This window comes from Mus caroli, unplaced genomic scaffold (assembly GCF_978045245.1).
Source record: "Mus caroli unplaced genomic scaffold, Mus_caroli_1 scaffold_16, whole genome shotgun sequence".
Taxonomy (NCBI): Eukaryota; Metazoa; Chordata; class Mammalia; order Rodentia; family Muridae; genus Mus; species Mus caroli.
This window is the reverse complement of record NW_028227271.1, coordinates 49,629,199-49,648,103: the sequence shown is the minus strand read 5'-3', so window position 1 is coordinate 49,648,103 and position 18,905 is coordinate 49,629,199. Positions and strand designations below refer to the sequence as shown.

The 18,905-nt window shown below is 41.1% G+C and overlaps 1 protein-coding gene across 1 annotated transcript; it reads left to right on the top strand.

Moving 5' to 3' along the window:
- Positions 1–8,122: 8,122 nt before the first annotated feature.
- Positions 8,123–18,647, top strand: Ccn3 (cellular communication network factor 3). Its single transcript, XM_021184333.3, has 5 exons — positions 8,123–8,294; positions 8,437–8,662; positions 10,053–10,313; positions 11,434–11,648; positions 14,215–18,647. The coding sequence occupies exons 1-5, from the start codon at positions 8,229–8,231 to the stop codon at positions 14,509–14,511; spliced, it is 1,065 nt and encodes a 354-aa protein (XP_021039992.1). The 5' UTR covers positions 8,123–8,228; the 3' UTR covers positions 14,512–18,647.
- The last annotated feature ends 258 nt before the right edge of the window (positions 18,648–18,905 follow it).

Sequence of the window (18,905 nt, the reverse complement as noted above, 5' to 3'; positions counted from 1 at the left end):
TGGTGTAGTAAATGAAAGTATGCCCATGATCTGTTTTTCTCGGTGGGTTTGTCATTGAGGTCTAGAAAGGATTTTGACCTTTGTAAGTTAATTGTGTAACTGTCACTTCATTTTTTCTAGGAGTTTTGTGGTGAAATTTTTGAGACCTCTTAATATATGGTTTAGTATCACACCATCTGCACACAGAGATGATTTGACTTATTCCTATTCCGTTATTTCCTCCTCTTATAATATTGCTTCAGCAACTGCTTCAAGAACTACATAGAGAAGGAGTGGGGACAGTGCTCAGTCCTGTCTTATCCCTGATTCTAATGAGATCGCTTCAAGTTTTGCTCCCCTTAGAATGAGGGTGGTTGGGAGAATGTCCCCTCCTGTCATACTCTCTCTAGAAGCTTTATGAAAGCATGTTGAAATTTGCAAAGGTCCTTTCAGTATCTAGGATGATCATATGAGTTTTGTCTTTGAGTCCATTCATGATTTATTATATTTATAGATATATGTATATTTAACCAACCCTACCTTTCCAGTATAAAACCAACTTGATCATGTTGGATAATCTGGTATTTGATTGCATTTGATTTGCTAGTAATTTATTGAGAATGTTGCGTCAATGTTCATCAGAAATATCAGTCTGTAGTTTTAATTATTTATTTATTTATTTATTTATTTACCTGGCTTGAGTATTACAGTGATACAGGTTTCATAAAACGAGTATGGGAGTGTTCTTTCCATTCCTATTTTTTAAAAAGAAGATAAAAAGGGTTGGTTGTAGTTCTTTGAGAGTATGGTGGACTTCTGTGAATCTATCTGGTCTTGAACCTTTTCTCTTGTCAGAAGACCTACTATTGTTCTAACCTCCTCCTTTGTTATATGACCCTAGCCAAGGAAGGACTTAATAAGGGATATGAAGAAAAATAAATAGTAAGTTTTGTAAATACAGAGTTTCATTTTTAAAAAAAAGTGAACATATTGTAACACATCATCAACTATAACTAACCTTAAATGGTGTTTATTTAAACAGACATTCTTGTGGAAAACCGGAAATGGAGACATGGTCAGTGCAGAAAAGGAAGCATAGAATTGTGCTTTGTTACGACACAAAAGAGTTAAGCCCCCATTCACAAAGAAGTAAAATGCATGCTAAGTATGGAAATTTGAAAAAGCAAGAAGCAATACTATAAACTGCTTGAGGGAATACTGTTGCATGACATAAGGGTGGAAACTGGGAATAAATGGAGCTGAAGAAATTTTAAACGATAAGATAAAAGTTAATGTGGAGCCAACCCGAGCGAGGATGATACCAGCAAGCAAGCTAAGGGGGAAGAGGGAAAGCTTAGGGGGCCTCAGGCTTAAACAAAGACCTTCATGAAGACAGCTGCAGTTCTTCCCCCCTTCCTGTTCCTTCCCCTTCCCCCTCCCTTTCCCTTCCCCTGTCCCCTTCCCCTTTAAGCTCTTCCTGCTGCAAGGCAGCATGAATTTCTGAAGAAAGACTTTCCCCAATGTACCCTGAATAAAGGCAAATGTTTAAACCACAAACTCTGGCATTGGTTGTTTAGAGTCTTTCAATAGGAGATGACTGTGAACTCTTTTCCAGTCTTATCTCTTGCTACCTTCATTGGCTTCAGACACATTCAACACTTTTGATTTCTTGAAAAGGTTCTGAATTTCCTCATCATAACTGTGTTCACATTGTTTGTGACAAACACACATTTCCGAGCTTAGTCCATCTAATGACATTCAGTCTCCACAGCAATGTCCCGTTCGTGGGATGACAATGAATGCCGAGTTGTCTTTCCCAGCATTCTCTGCCCAGCCTCCACCATTCTCCAAAGAAATCTCTCTCTTTCTTCTCTCTACCGCCTCACAACTGTGCTTATGTTTATTTATAGGGATTGTTACAGCTGTTGCACAGTAGTTATTTTTATTTCATTTTCCTGCTAAATTATAAAAATCCTTGAAACACAAAACATTTTGTTCATCCTCAGTTGATGCCATGAAATATCAAATGGTTATCCAGGAGTGACTGGACAGTGTCAACACTCACATTGTCAACTGCACCAGAATTCTGTGGTCGTATATCTTCTAGTACTCCCTGATGAAAACTCAGAAGTTTGCGTGGGAGATATTATGCTAAGTATTTTTCAGGCTCTAAATACAAATAGAAGTTCTCTCAAACACAGAATGTAATTTTTATCTTCTTTTTCTGAGGACAATAATAAATTAATTAGGGCTTAACCTGTATTTAACTATAACTTCCTTTTTTTGTTAAACACTTTGTCCCCAATATTTATGAACTGAGTTTCCCATCTACCAGTATGAAGTACTGTAGATAGGTTATCAGATAACCTGATGTGCAGTCCATCTATGGGTGCCTTGTCTCCACTGCTAATTCATAGTACCAATAGTTCAAGTTTTGGAAGTAGGACTGGCTTGACTATGCCAAGTAGTCCAAAGCTACTTCAGCTATCCAAAAGAAGGAGGGTTTTTGTAACCAGAAGCTGTGAGTGTGGCCTGGATATAAGACATCCAGAGTCCTTTCCAGTGAAGGAAACATTAAAATCACAATTAGAATACCTAAGTTTGGCAACATTTTTCTAAAAGAAAGTTCTTAGCTAACAAGAAAAAAAATAACTTATTTTTCATACATCTAGCAACTTTCACTTGAATAATCTTTTCTCACTTTCTGGATATTTTTTTCTTTAAGAATTTCATTAAATTCCATCTTAATGTTTTACAGTGTAAGCAACTTAAAAACACTGTTAAAGAAGAGAAGAGTAAGTGTTAAGATGTGCCTGGTGTGTGTGTGCATGTGTACCTACAGGCATGCATGTGTGTGTGCATGTGTGTGTGCATGCGTGCATGCATGTAGAGGTCTGAGGCCAAAATTAGCTGTTTTCTTCCATCATGTTTCATCTTGATTTGGGAGACGAGATCTCCCACTGAACCTGGAGCTCACAGACTATGGTAGCCTGGCTTCCCAGCGAGTTGGGATATGCCTGTTTCTGTATACTTGGTGCTATAAAACTAAGGAAAGTTCTCCTAGTACATCCTGGGTAGGAGTATTGGCTGATAAGTAATGAGGTTAGAGTAGACTAAGAACATGCACACAAGAGCCTCTAGTGTCAAATATAGAAGGAGGAAAAGTGAAGAGAGGGAAAGATGGAGGACAAAAAAAATAATAAACAAATACCACTATACAAAAAAAAAAAAGAACCAAAAACAAAAACAAAACAAAACAAAACAAAAAAACCCTATACCACTATGGTTGGCTATCTTGGCCAGCAACTCAGCAAGAATTTCCAATAAGGACTTCACAGAGACCTTCAACTCTCACAAAATCTTAATTGTAGAGTGATAAAAGAGACCAGCAAGCCATACCAGATTGGCTTCGAGGACAACACGAAGCCTTATGTGACATAGGTACTACCAGATGGTCTTGTCTTCAGGTCATAGTTGTTTTGAATTGTGGATCTTTATTCTGACCTTCTTAGTAGATCAGAGAGTGGAAATATATTGTTCTGTTTACCAGGTTTCCTCTCTTTCTAAAGAACAGTCCCCCTCTCCTAAGAAACTGCTTTTGCGTTCTCTCCCACCAAACCTTCTCATTTCCTCAGATGACCCCAGAATGATTCCTGGGTTTCCCTTTCCTCAATTTCTCTAAATTGAATCTAATACAAAGGGATGTTCCTTCTATGGCAATGTGGCCATAAAAATCAGGGACTTGAAAGAATCATCCCTCCCTTTGTAGGAAAGAGGCTGATTTATGTTGTCGAAACGCAGAGAAGATATAAGGACCATTAAAGAGACTTGGTCTTGGCAGTCTTCAGTGTCCTCACAGCCATCCTGCGGACTTAGATTTTTCAGAACCTACTTTAATTAGTGTTCTTAAATGCATTAACCTCCCTTCTAGCTCACCAACCAGAGGTAACACAGAAAGAAGTTTAATAGGAAAGAGGGTTTGTAAACCTGTTTAGAAGTAGTTCTTTGGGGCAATTACAGTCTTCTATGTCAATATGCCAGCAGTCCAATTGAATAGCAAACACCAAACAGGAATCAGTAGCAGGAGCTCGATCCGGCAGAAACTGCAAGGCTCCACTGAATTGGCACAGGTCAGCGGAAGTGGCAAGAATCAGCCAGAATACCACGAGAAGTTCTTTAATGCATTTCTCTCTACGAAGTGATGACCAGCTAAGACCGGCTGAGCGTTGCAAGGCAAGAGCATCCTCTCACTTTCTGTGGGGTTACATTTATATTTTTTCTAAACATCACGATCCCTCTCAAGTGTCCTCTCCAGCAAATCATCACATGCCCTCTCGTGTCTGCTTCAGCAAAACATCCTCTCATGTGTCTGCTTCAGCAAAACATCCTCTTACAAGACAGCTTCCAGAAAAACATCATGGGACACAACTCAGTTTCCAAAGAAACCAAAAAGTTCCACTTCATATCCCCTTTTCTGTTTAAAAATTATCTCTAACATTAACAATCTACATACAATAGAAATATAAGAACCATAAAACTAGAACTTTACATCATTTTTTAAAGAGGCTGCATATGTGCAATATATCAAACAATAGCCAAACGAAACAACCTTAAATTTCTATCACAATACATTAAACCATGCCAAAGTAAAATATTTAAGACTGGTATACTTAATTTTTTTATTTTAAAAACTTATTTATTGTTATTCCCTTTTCCTTTATTTATTATTGCTTTCTTCCATCATGAGATAAGAAAGTTCATTTTAAGAAAGGAAAACAGGGGAGTAAAATCCATGATTTAAAGCTTACTTTGTTTCCTCCCTGATCATGACCAATAACAACCTACCACCCTAGATGATTACAACCATAACACATCAAATGACCAAAGCCATCCACCCCAACCTAAGGGACAAGGACCACAGTCTTCTTATAATTGCATCCTGCTGAACTGGGGTAAAAAAAAATTGTGTTTGGGCTCCCCCAAAAAAGTGGTTCAACTTTAGAGAGCTAGCTGTAGCGTTTATTGCCCAGTCTCTGTGTTGTCTGTCCAGTCTCTGTATGATCAATCTTTCGGGTAGTCTAGGTTGTTTTACATTCATATTTTGGAGAAATCAGTAACTGAGACAGTCTGTGAGAGTCAGGGCTATTTGCTTGGTGGTGACATTCATGTCTCAGCTGATAAAAGGTTTTCTCTGGTCAGATCTAATCTTTATAAGCTTTGTGAGTAAGATACATATGCATAACCACGTCCCCATCTTAAAACTGTTGCAGGTCTCCATACTAATGTCAACACACCCTTAGAGTATATTGGTTGACTTACTACCTCAGGGTTTTTTTTTTTTCAATAACCCAGTGTCTCTCTGCTGGTATTGTTCCTTTTTCACTAATATTAAGAAAATTTAGAGTTAACAAAGCATTATTTAGGCTGCCCTTGGGATTTTCTACTCTTCCTTTTTTGTTTAATAAGCATCTCTTTTAAGGTATGGATGGCTCTTTCTATAATGGCTTATCTTGTGGGATTTTGTGGTATACCAGTAATATGTTTTATATTGTAATATGCAAAGAAGTGCTTTATCTTATTGGATACAAATGCAGGAGCATTATCAACCTTAATTTGTGCATAATGCCCTATTAAAACCCTCCTTTAGGCAAAGCTTAGTCAAGTTTAGTTTCTAGAATTCACCAGCAGGAGTCTTTAAAACAGTAAAATGAATTATCTATTCCATCTATCCTGTATGAAAGACACACAATCCAGGTATTTTATTTACAAGCTATAAATCTAGGTTGGGCAGATTTGGGAGCTTTTCTAACTTATATCCTGCCCTTATGACTCTTGTTACTTGCAGTTTTCTTCTAGCCAGATGCTCATGGTCCATGTCCTGTCATGGTGGCTTCCTCCTCTCTTGGTTTCCTTTCTTCTCTCCCAGTCTCTCTACCTGTGATTCCCCAGCCAGGTAACTGAAAACCCACCTATTTTATCAACTACCCAATCAAGAGCTTTAGCCTTTTACTGACCAATTAACTTAGGGAGCAAGGTTATATAGCATCACTTGGTATACAGGAAGATTTGCTCATTGGGGTAACCAAATCTCAGGGGCCAGTATTCAGCATTTGAGTACATAACAGCACCAGATTAACCATAACATAGAAGTGTGTCTACCATTTCCTTGTCCTTAAATTTCACCTTTCTTCCCTTCCTCACCCTTTCCCAGACTGAAGCCCAAACTCAGTGCTGTGCCCAATTCCTTTGCCCAAAGTTAGCTTCCATTTCATCACGTACTAAAATTCAACATCCCAAGAGCCACCCTGGAGAGGGTCAAGAATCTGTGATTTTGGAAGACATGCACTCTCATTGTCTCTGATGTGCAGCTGGATGGAGGCATGGCAGAGCCAAGTGATACATGAACCCCACTAACCTGATGGACGCCTCCAATCAGATGTGCAAATTAGCTCCCCTACCTCTGCCTAAACTTTGCATGCTTCTCAGCCAGAGTGTGCCAAACAAAGGCAGAATTGTCACCATTGTGGGAATGCATCTGAGCAGTTCTGAGTTCTGAAAGAATAGCCATAAAGGAGGTAGAAGTGACTGTACCATCTTGGAATATTAGAGGGACAGCCCCGGCTCCCTATGCATTCTGCCATTGGTTTCCCTCCTGCTGAAGGTCAGTAATGCAAGGGCAATTTGTTTCTTTGTAAAGTCTAGAGTTATACAAGCCTGTATAATCTTGCTCACCAAGTGTTTTGATTGGTTGGTAGGTTGGTTGGTTGGTTGGTTGGTTGGTTGGTTTGGTTTGGTGATTTGAAGTAGCTATCCTCAAGAGGGCTGGGTATAGTCCCTCCCCACCAAGGGGCATAATATTGAAGTCAAGGCGAAAACATGTTTTAAATCTGTTGGTCACTTTTTTGGTTTGGTTTGGTTTGGTTGGGTTGGGTTGGGTTTGGTTTGGTTTGGTTTGGTTTGGTTTGGTTTGGTTTGGTTTTTTCAAGACAGGATTTCTCTGTATAGCCCTGGCTGTCCTGGAACTCACTTTGTAGACCAGGCTAGCCTCGAACTCAGAAATCCACGTGCCTCTGCCCCCCCACCCCAAGTGCTGGGATTAAAGGTGTGCACCACCGCCTGCTGGTCATTTTTGAAGGGGTCAAACTAGCTCTCTATTTCTTTTGACAGAAGGGAAGCATACCTCAGCACATCACCTTTTTCTTTTGCAAATGAATGCCAGCTGGAGAGTCAAGTCAAGCAGGAAGCATCCTCTCTCAGACTCCTGCTCCATTCATGGGGCACTGAGTGCAAGCCAGTGAGGTTTTCAGAGAACCTTGGGCAGTTAGAAGCAGTTTTACATCTGATGTCATATGGCAGATGCTTCAAGACTTTTCCTCTACTAGGAAACGTCTCCCTGCTCCCGTTTTTATTCGTGTTCCGTTGTTTCGTCTTTATTTCTACTGAGCATGTAGAACTTGGGTTTTAAGACTTTGCAAATCTTGGCGTGATTACAATCAGAAGAATTTGGCCATTCGGCCAATAGCAGCCCCCAACTCTGATGAAGTGACTCTTTTCTGTTATTTCATTTCCCTCGTGTGTGTGTATGTGTGTGTGTGTGTGTTGTGTTGTGTTGTGTTGTGTCGTATCCTTTCCTCCTACCCACCCCCTCAAAATATTTCAAAGAGTCCCCCAATAAAGGGTGACAAACTTGCATGTGCTTCCCTTATGACTAAATCTCTGGGCCTCTGGCCAATCCCTGCCCAGCTCATATGGCTCCAAACTTTAGGCATCCCGGTCAAGAGCTCCACATTTGTAGCTCTGGTTGGAACTGCGAGGGCGGAGGGTGCTAGGGAGTAGCGGTGTCAGGGGGAAGGTGAAGCAACCACCCGGAGGAAGAGGGTGTTTCCTTCTCACGAGCTGTAGCTGGCTCGGGGTCTTGGCCTCCGGGCTCCACCCAGTCCCTCCCTGTGCTCAGGGAAAAGCCAGTCCACACACACACACACACACACACACACAGGCATACTCAGGCCGGGCGCCACGCCCTAAGGAGAGCTGCCTTGGGGCCCATCACCAAGGCAACCGCGGAGCTCCTTCCATTTCCCCACCCAGCTGATTCCCCCCCACCCCAACCCCTCCTCCCAGTGCAGCCAACCGGTTTTGCGTCCCTGGAGCGCACTATAAAACCTGCACGGGTGGCGCTCGCCGCTCAGCCAGACCTGGGTGAAGGGGCAGTCCCATCTCCAGCCTGTAACAGCCCTAGCAGGCAGAACATGAGCCTCTTCCTGCGAAAGCGATGCCTGTGCCTAGGCTTCCTGCTCTTCCATCTCTTAAGTCAAGTAAGTGGCGCACGCTTAAGATGCCCCCCCCCCCCCGATTACTAGGACCTCCTGGACTGCCTCTGGTCGGTCCCGGGCTCACTCTGCCTTGGTTCGCCCCTGATAATCTGAGTTCGTTTTCTTGTCTCGTCGATCTTCCTAGGTCTCTGCATCTCTGCGCTGCCCTTCTCGGTGCCCGCCCAAATGCCCCAGTATATCACCGACCTGCGCCCCCGGGGTGCGCTCGGTGCTGGACGGCTGCTCCTGCTGTCCGGTGTGCGCCCGCCAGCGCGGGGAGAGTTGTTCTGAGATGAGACCCTGTGACCAGAGCAGTGGTCTCTACTGTGACCGCAGCGCAGACCCCAACAACCAGACTGGCATTTGCATGGGTAATCCTTCCTCCATTCCCACCCTGCTGTCCCCTTCTTGGCCTGACCTCTCCTCTGGCAGCTAGGTGAAACTTGGCCCTCTTTTTTTACTTTCCCAGAGAACTAAGCAAAAACATTTGTAGCAATAGTACAGTACAGTAATTGACATGTGTGGAGAGCTTTCAATGTACCGGACATCAGGCTGAGAGGAAGCATGCGCCGTGCAGGTAGATCACTTGCCGCCTAGAGAAAGGATGAAAGCAGAGTTAAGGGCCAGTGAAATCATTTTATTTGGCCAGCTCCAGGGGAACACTTGGGGTGATGGAAGTATGAGCTTACCCCCAGGTCTATAGTCCCCCTCTGCCCCCACCCCCCACCCGCAGCAGCCCAGAGAGTTTGTTTTCACACCTGTAATTGTCCTAATTGGAGCCAAAGCAACTCCTTCTCCTGGGAGGACTATGTCACTCCAATCTGAGCTACAGTAAAATAAAATGCAGACAACTCACCAAGCCAGGCTTATGGAAAGTAATCAATGGGAGATCAGTTTCCCATCAGGTACAATGCTGTAATTAGGGTCATACCTACCACCCTTGGTAAGAGTCTGAAGCGCTCTCTGTCTCTCTCTGTCTCTCTGTCTCTGTCTCTGTGTGTGTCTCTCTCTCTGTCTCTCTCTGTCTCTCTCTGTCTCTCTCTCTCTGTCTCTCTGTCTCTGTCTCTCTCTCTCTCTGTCTCTCTCTCTGTCTCTCTCTCTGTCTCTCTCTCTGTCTCTCTCTCTGTCTCTCTCTCTGTCTCTCTCTCTCTCTCTCTCTCTCTCTCTCTCTCTCTCCCTCTCTGTCTGTCTCTCTCTCTCCCTTTCAGCTAGTGATGACATACTGTGCTTAATATCAAGAAAACTTAATGCCCTTCCCAATCTGACCAGTGAACCTATTTGGTTGTAAATCCTAAACTGCTGCAGAAGATGACTCTTTGGAGACCATCTTATCTTTAGAGAATAGGGTCTCTGGAGCGTGACTTTAGCATCTATTCTTGTTTTTGTTTTGTGTTTCTGTCTTAGAAATGAAATCATTTCGGGGTAGGTACTTTTGAAAGGAAGTAGAGATGTGTCAGAAGCCATCAATTAACCAGAATATGGGTATTGGCATGTGCAGAGTTTGCAGTATTTACAGTCCTCTTTGCTCACACATGAGAACTAGGTGAAGAAAGAAGGACCAGGTGGGATTGGTGCCTTCTCCTCCTTCTGGAAGCAACCACAAGGACTTATCTCTCTTTAAGACATATACTAAGCCAGTCATCTGCACTAGAAAATGAAGAACTTCTAACCATGTCCTACCATTTTACACAGCTTCCAGTTGAATTACACGTTTCTCTCTTTCTCTCCTCTTCCCTTTGCCTTCCTGCCTGAATATTCTAGTTCCAGAGGGAGACAACTGTGTGTTCGATGGGGTCATTTACCGCAACGGAGAGAAGTTTGAGCCGAACTGTCAGTACTTCTGCACCTGCAGGGATGGGCAGATTGGCTGTCTGCCCCGCTGCCAGCTGGATGTGCTACTGCCGGGTCCTGACTGCCCAGCTCCGAGAAAAGTTGCAGTGCCAGGGGAGTGCTGCGAAAAGTGGACCTGTGGCTCAGAGGAGCAGGGGACGCAGGGGACACTGGGAGGCCTGGCCCTTCCAGGTGAGAAACCCAGCAGACATGGGACAGTTAAGGGGAAATCTAGTCACAAAGCAGGTGTGACTCTGGGATTTAAGATGAGACGCTGCTTTCCGTCTGGCCGTTCCATTGTGAACTACAGATCGCCCAAACGAGATCAAATGCATCATTTATTTAACTCTGAGCTAGATTACTGAAATATGCGCACCGCCTCTGTTTTAAAGGGGCCCAATAGAGACAGCCACAGTGTTTCATTTTTGCCTTCTGGGATAGATATTCCTTGACTCTTTCTCTCTATGTCTCCTGATGGATCCCTAATTTGAGAGAGAGAGAAAGAAAGAAAGAAAGAAAGAAAGAAAGAAAGAAAGAAAGAAAGAAAGAAAGAAAGAAAGAAAGGAAGGAAGAAAGGAAGAAAGAAAGAAAGAAAGAAAGAAAGAAAGAAAGAAAGAAAGAAAGAAAGAAAGAAAGAAAGAAAGAAAGAGAGAGCAAGCTCTTTTCTTTGATAGATTTTTTTTGTTCTTAATTTGGCTGGCTCTGCTTGCTCATCAGAATTAAAATGTGACATTGGGGAAATGCCTCAGTTGGTAAAGTAATATGGTGCCGGTGTGAGAACCTCGGTTGGACCCTCAGTATTCTTAGAAAACAAAAACAAAAACCCTGCCTGGGGTCACTCGCCAAACTAATCAAGTAGCCCCATATTTCAGTGACTATGCTTGTGAAGAACAACACTGAAGGGAGATTTGTGGCCGCTGTCCACACGTGCATGCACACCTTCAAACACATGGGCATACACACACACAAGTACACACACACACACACACACCTGAACATATATACAAAAATTAAACTGTTAAATCATGTATTGAAACATTCAGTTTATGATGGTATATGTTCTTATGTACATATAATTACTAAGTTTCTTAGGGCAACTTGTCCTAAGCTTCTTGGGGTTCGGTGAATAAAGATTTGTTGAAATCCTACATTGTGCCCTACCTAGTAAGGGATTCTACATAAACCTAGTCCTGTGTTCTGCAAGAACTAGTATATATTAGCTACAGAATTAAAATTTATGATCTAGTGTTTTCTGAGAGATAACACTTATATCTCCATCCCTTAGTGTAATAATGATTTATGCCTTCGATAGCCTATAGACCGGAAGCCACCGTAGGAGTTGAAGTCTCTGACTCCAGCATTAACTGCATTGAGCAGACGACGGAGTGGAGCGCATGTTCCAAGAGCTGTGGAATGGGCGTGTCCACCCGGGTCACCAACAGGAATCGCCAGTGTGAGATGGTAAAACAGACTCGTCTCTGCATCGTCCGGCCTTGTGAACAAGAGCCCGAGGAAGTAACAGACAAGGTAGGAGCCTATCCCTTTATACCAGTGGCCTTGCCTCCTTGAAGCCTGGCCTCTAGAAAGTCACTGTCACACTAGCTGAAAAAAAAGAAAACAGTGTGCCCTAGGTGGGCATTAACCCAAACAAAGAGCATGGAGCACCCTGAATCAAAATCAGTACCTCCCATCTTTCATTTTTAACATACACAAATGCTCCCAGGAAACTCACAACAGGTCTACAAACACATGGGAAAGGATGCAGAGCTATACTTTATCCTAATGAGGATGCTCTAGTAAATCAAATCCCATACCTGGAGGAAAAAAAAAGTAGCTTTCCAATTGTGAAGAAGAGCTGCCTTTAGCAAAGTTAGCTTTTTAAATAAACCAGGTATGAGCTATAGGACTAGGATAAAGACTATGTCTGCGTTGTTCACCTTGCAGTCCAAAGATCCTACTAGGTGCCCTGGAATATATTGTGTACATAACAAACAGCTGTCAGCAAATGCATGAATGGATGTCTGGGCATTATGAACAATATTTTCAAAAGCCTGGTAGACATAGTACATTGGCCAGAGTAAGGCAACAGGAGCCAAATGAAACAACAGATTTCCTCCCAACCACCACCACCTTTTTTTTGTTGTTGATGGAATTATGTCAACACAGTATGTTGACTCTAGGTATAAAGATCAGGAGCCCTAATTGGTTCCTGATGACATAAAAGGTCTTGTTGCAGAACTGGATCAGATCACTAAACTATCAGATTAACCATTACATAGATTCTTATATCAGCCGAGGGCAAAATAAAATAGCCCCTGGAAATTCAAGCTCTGTGTATCTCGACTCTGAAGCAGTATCACATAATGTTTAAGGGGACAAGACTAGAACCAGTTCAGCCTGGCTTTAAATCCTTTCAACATGACCTAGCTTTGTAATCTTGGGCAATTTATTTTAAATTCTTTCCTCATAGACTGTGACCATTTAATATGTCTTGCTGGGGATAGTTGCATACACCTTTAATCCCAGTACTCAGAAGGTAGGGGCAGTTTGAGGCCAGCCTGGTCTAAATAGAAAGTTCCAGGAAAGGCAGAGATACATAGAAAAATTCAGACTCAGAGAGAGAGAGAGACAGACAGACAGACAGACAGATGGACGGACAGATGGATGGACAGAGACAGACAGAGACACAGAGGCACAGAGAGACAAAAGGATTAAACAAAATGAATTTACAAAACACTGGACACAGATTAAATACTCTGTTAATGTTAGCCATCCAATAATTTTTTTTCCTTGATGCTAAAACAAGAGACCCTTGTGATCTCACTGGTTATGTGACTTCAGCTATATGATTTTAAAGAGTTATCACTACTTTATGTTGCTTCTGCAAATTCAGAAAGAACACGAGACACCTTTTCTCCAAAATTATACCCTTGCATCTTCTGACACTTTAAGAAACGTGTGTAGCTTCACAATGAAAGATCACCCACATAAACATTCATATATCTACCTTTACACACATGCACACACAATTCAGAAGTTTTTAATGGCCACTGAAAAGAATATATCTTGAATATTAACTACAAAAAAGGAAAAACAGGACCTTCAATATTTTCATATTTCATATTACATATTTCATAAATACTTCTTTATTAAATAAGGCCTTTTTATATGGTGCTTCTAGAATCTAGTCTTTTGTGTTGTTCTTTCATACAACTGTTGTTTGTTTTACCACCTCCCTTTATATGGGGGAACAAAATGCTTAAGATGTTTATCGGGTGTACATATATTATACAGGTTCTGGAAATATGTTTGGGATATAGGACTAGATGTTTTAATTTTTCTGGGATTTCTTAAGTCTGTGACTGAGGCTATACTTTTGTAGTCCCAGGTAAACAGCAGCATCTGCTGATTCATCGGCTATGAATTACATGTGCTAAATCTAAAACTCTAGTTGTAAGGACCAAGCGTCTGTGTTTTAACAAGCCCCCGAGGTGGTGTCCGTACATGACAGTTTGAGAACCACTGACATAAATTTGGGCCAGTTGTACCTTGTATAAACAGATATTCCCTGAGTGAGTGAATGAATGAATGAATGAATGAATGCTGTCGTAGTTAAATGAATTAAAGCCAGGGCAGTCCTTGAAACATTAATAGACTTTACCAATGCTACATTTGGTCCTTCTCTCAAGAACATCAAAGCTAAATACATTTAGCTATAGAAAAGCAATGTCTTAAATAAGAGAGAGAGAGATACTTCCTTCTTCCTGCTCATAGACTCAAAGACAAAAGTGGGTTCTGCATATTTGGCATTATATTCAAATTCTAGGTAGAGAAAGGAAAAGGAATGTAAGAGACAAGTAAGAACTGTCTAAAAGGCAGAGGTTTGCCCAGAATAATTAAACTGATGTCATTATTGGCCAGATTTTATCTCAAGTTCCTAGATAATCTGAGGAAGCAACTGATGTTAGCTGACAACATTGCCCAAATAAAACTGATGATTTATTTAAAAAGAAGAAAATCAAAGGGCATTGGGTGGTTAACTTCAGAAAAACTTCAGGATTCCCACTCAACACTCTTCTTTTTCTTTTCTTAGAAAGGTAAAAAGTGTCTCCGCACCAAGAAGTCCCTGAAAGCCATCCACCTACAGTTCGAGAATTGCACTAGCTTGTACACCTATAAGCCCCGGTTCTGCGGGGTCTGCAGTGATGGCCGCTGCTGTACCCCCCACAACACCAAAACCATCCAGGTGGAGTTTCAGTGTCTCCCGGGGAATATCATCAAGAAACCACTCATGGTCATTGGAACCTGTACTTGCTACTCCAACTGCCCTCAGAACAATGAGGCCTTCCTCCAAGATCTGGAGCTGAAGACAAGCAGAGGAGAAATTTAACAGGTGCTCAGGGAAGCATATTGGTTGAGGCAAACGGTTGCTGCCGCATAGCCCACCATCTGTATATAAGAAACATAATGAAGTTTTCCCATGTATGTTGCTGTGATCATATGAGGCCATTTATATTTGTCTTTTTTTTTTTTAATGAAAGATGTTCCGAATGTAAACTTAGAATCAAGGTAAGCTCAAAATATGGCTTAAAGGTGACTTCCTTTCCTGTGCTGTTTATTACAAGAGCAAATTTGTATAAATTTAAGTCACATAAATGATCTAGTTAGTAGAATGTGTCACATCACATTCATTTTCTGTGCACTAGTTAAATCCCAATAAATGTTACAGAAATGATTGGCACAGTGAAATCTAAGATCATGTTGGAGATATATATATATATATATATATATATATATATATATATATATATAATATACCAAGGTTGACTTGAGGGATCTCTACTGAGTTCCTTGTTGGGGTAGGTCAACTTGTGCTTCCAAGTATAAGATCAAAGAAAACATACAGCTCTTGAACATGAAGTTCAGAGACTGATTTTCTACTTAGTGCACCAGGAAATATGCTATAGTTACAGCAGTAGAGTGTCTCTTAATTACGTGGGCTGGTGTCATGAACTTTCTCCATTATAGACAAACCGACTCCTTTCCAATAGAAAGAAGCTGAACCAAAAACCCCCAATGCAGAGATGACGGGGCCTCTCAGCTCATGGTTTGTACCCCGGAGGCTGCTGAGGCCCACTTCTTCAAAATTAAACAGGGACTCTTTCATAGTTAAAGTACACTGAAGACCAAGCCACCTAATTTACAATCTCTGATGATTTTCAAATGTGCTTTTAGTACAATTTTGAAAAGGAAGAGCAGAATCTACAAAATTTTATGAAAGTTTAAAGTAACTGAAGACTTGCTCAAAATACATCTTTTGGTCATAGTTATGAAAACACAAGATATACATGTGTACCTATGTATGCTTAATAAACAAAGTTCACAAAATGTGCTAGAAAATACAATTTGTACATCACCACACACATCCCACTTTTCTTTTTAAAGTATTTATGAAAATATAAATTATACATTTTGTAAAATATTCTCTTTAATTTCCCTAGTTGTTACAAACAACTTTTAAAAAGTACGATGTTATCAGTGAGTGACTCTGGTATTAGTTTTGTGTTATCAGTTTAATGCTGTTTACTGAAAATAAAAATCCATGAATTAAATACGACATCAATCAGTAGCGTCTATTGAAAGCAGCGTAGATATTTTGTGATGGGCTCATAACTTTTTATCAGAGGAAAATGATCTCTATCACCAAAAGAGCAAACATTCTCGGCCATTTACTTGGACCATCATCTCCAGCCCTAGTCACTTTTTTCAGAAGGTCCCCAGACATCCTTATACACTGATACCTGAATTTGCAATCTTAAAATCAAAACTCACTTCTTGGAGTCCTTTATCAAAGAAAAAAAAAAAAGCCCAGACATTATTCCTAATACCCAGGTAAAATCATGAGTATCCTCTTTTTCAGTTTGTACTTGCCACATGCCCAGAAAAATATTCAGCTTGCCATCTCTATCCATCAACACTGTGCCAAGGGATGCAACCAACCAATCTTGGACCAATGAGATTAAGAGGGGGGACAGATGTTACTTTGTAGCTACTTTGTACCATGTAGTTGGCCTAGAGTGGTTGCCAGGTTAACAACCATTTGCAAAGCATAAGTGTTATGTTGGCTTATTATGAGTCATCCAAAGATGATAAGGTATAGAGGAGGATGGATGCATGTTTTAAGCAAATACTACTGTTCTGTATGAAGGCCTTCAGCATCTGTGGGGTATGGTTTCCACCCTGGATTCTCATGGTCTCTCAGGTTTACTAAGTGGCACCTGTATTTCCAGTGATGACATAGAGCAGAACTATGACCAGGATTGCCATCTGGGTGATATAAGAGCCAAGCCACAGTTAATATGAGCTTTTATAGTTTGAAGTTTCTGCCTGGTGCAGTATGAACACACAGTTCTTCCATAAATTAGAAAAAAAAATGGATTTTTTCCAACTTCGTTTCCTCAGATATAGTCTCCTTCCCATCCATCTTTACAGCTAGTTTATATTTACCTTCAAGGTAAACTGGAAAGCAAATTGGACTTCTAGGTGTTGAATCATAGGTGATTATCAAGGCCATCTAACATTTATTGCATACTTACATTGGACAAGTCACTTTGCTTGCATCATTTAATTTGCATAATAGTAAAAAGTTAGTACTCTTCAGGTCTTCTGGCTACTCATGAAAAATCTTTTTTGAAAAACCTAGAAAGTTAAAAGAAAGGACCATGGAGAAGTCTTTCAGTGAGCAAAGGGTTTACTACACTAGTGTAGGCATCTGACGTTGGATCCCCAGCACTCCCGGAAAAGCTGAATATGGCTGTGCACACCTGTGCTCCCAGCTCTGTTGGAGAAGGGTTGGAGAAGAAGGATTCCTGTGATTCACTGGCCAGCCAGTCAAGCTGAAACATCAAGTTCCAGGTTCAGTGAGAGACCCTGTCTCAAAACAACCTGGAAAGGAAGAGAGGAAGATACCCAACACAGTAATTCTGGCCTCCACGAGTGCACACCTACACACACAAAAACACAAAGTATAGAACAATAAAAACAGGAGTATATCATTGTTTGAAAGAAAATCTAAGAACCTGGTGTGGTGGTCCACCCTCATAATTCCAGTTGAGGCTGAGGAAAGAAGATCACAAGTTCAAGGCCAGCCACTGTTACAGCAAGACTTTGTCTTAGAATATCATCGACGAACATTAATCAAAAGAGATGTAGGAGGAAAATGTACAGGGTAATATTTTGAGTGTAAAAAAGATAAGTGATAATGCTGTTTATATTTTTATAACTGTCAACATTTTTTAAAGTAGGAATACATTATTGTTGTAAGTAGAAAAATAAAGCATAAGGCTAGATCAAGATGTCCCTTCAAGCCAACCTGTGACAACTGCTTCATGTAGAAGTTGCTGCACCTTTAGGAATCAAAAACAGTTGCTAATTAATTCATTTTCCACATCTAGTGAATGCTTAGTTTGCTTCTATGGGCTTAGCATTGTTTTTAATTCTGAAAACATGGCTGAAGCCAAAACAGGAATAAATTAAACAGGTTACCCTTCTTTCTGATACTTACACTGTTTGAAAAGGCTAAAGCAAGAAGCAATGAATATAGAAGATAAATATCTAGCAGCGAATACATATATCCCATAATCAAACCAGTGGCTAATTAGCTTGAGGTATATCTTAGTTAGGGTTTCTATTACTGTAATGAAACACCATGACCAAAAACCAAGTTGAGGAGGAAAGGGTTTATTTGGCTTACACTTTGATGTCAGTTCATCACTGGAAGAAGTCAGGACAGGAACCTGGAGGCACATGCTGAAGCAGGGGCCATGGAAGGTGCTGCTTACTGGCTTGCTCCACATGGCTTGCTCAGCCTGCTTATTTATAGAACCCAAGACCACCAACCCATAATAGGTTGGGCACTCACTCCTCTCAGTCACTAAGAAATGTCCTACCAGTTTGCATACAGCCCAATCTCATGGAGGCATTTTCTCAATTGAGGATCCCTCCTCACAGATGACTTTAGCTTGTGTCAAGTTTACATAAAACTATCTGGCACGGGTTTCCAGCGACTACTCCACAGTTGTTTCTAAAGAGCTGACATATCCTCTAAATAACAAAGGAAAAGACAATGAGCTCTCAGGTCAAAAATAGCATCTAATGCAAATGAAGAAAAAGAAGAGGGGAAGGAGGAAGAAGAGTCATGGAGACCCATACACACACACACACACATATACATACATCCAGATAGAAAGAGAGTCCGAGACAGAGACAGAGAAAGACAGAGACGCAGTGTGTGAAGGTCAGCTGGGCAATGTACTTTCAGGGAATTGGCTTGAGGACTTGTCACTATTATCAAAGTTCTAGCACTGTTTTCTAACTGATTCTTCATACTCCTATTACAGACACATTGGGTGTATTAGCCATCATTGTATCTCCCCGAGTTTCTTATGCACAATGTACCTCCTTGTAGACCTGAGTTGAATAAACTAGTGAATGGTTTCTGGGTTGACAAAACGCATGATGTTCTTTGAAATAAATGCCAGTCTTTTAGACTTTCATTTTTATTATCACTATTTCTCACTCTCCAACACATACAAACAGCCCCTCACACATGCATTCCTGAAATTATAATTAAAGGTTAGAAAAATGTCGTCTGACGTATGAGTTTTTGTAAAGTTCAAAATGTTCTTGTAACATAGTAAGGGAACCAACACTGGCTGAGCCAGTTTAGGACCACAGACAGCACTACCTTGGGATTCACTCAAGTCTTGGTTTGAATACCAAACT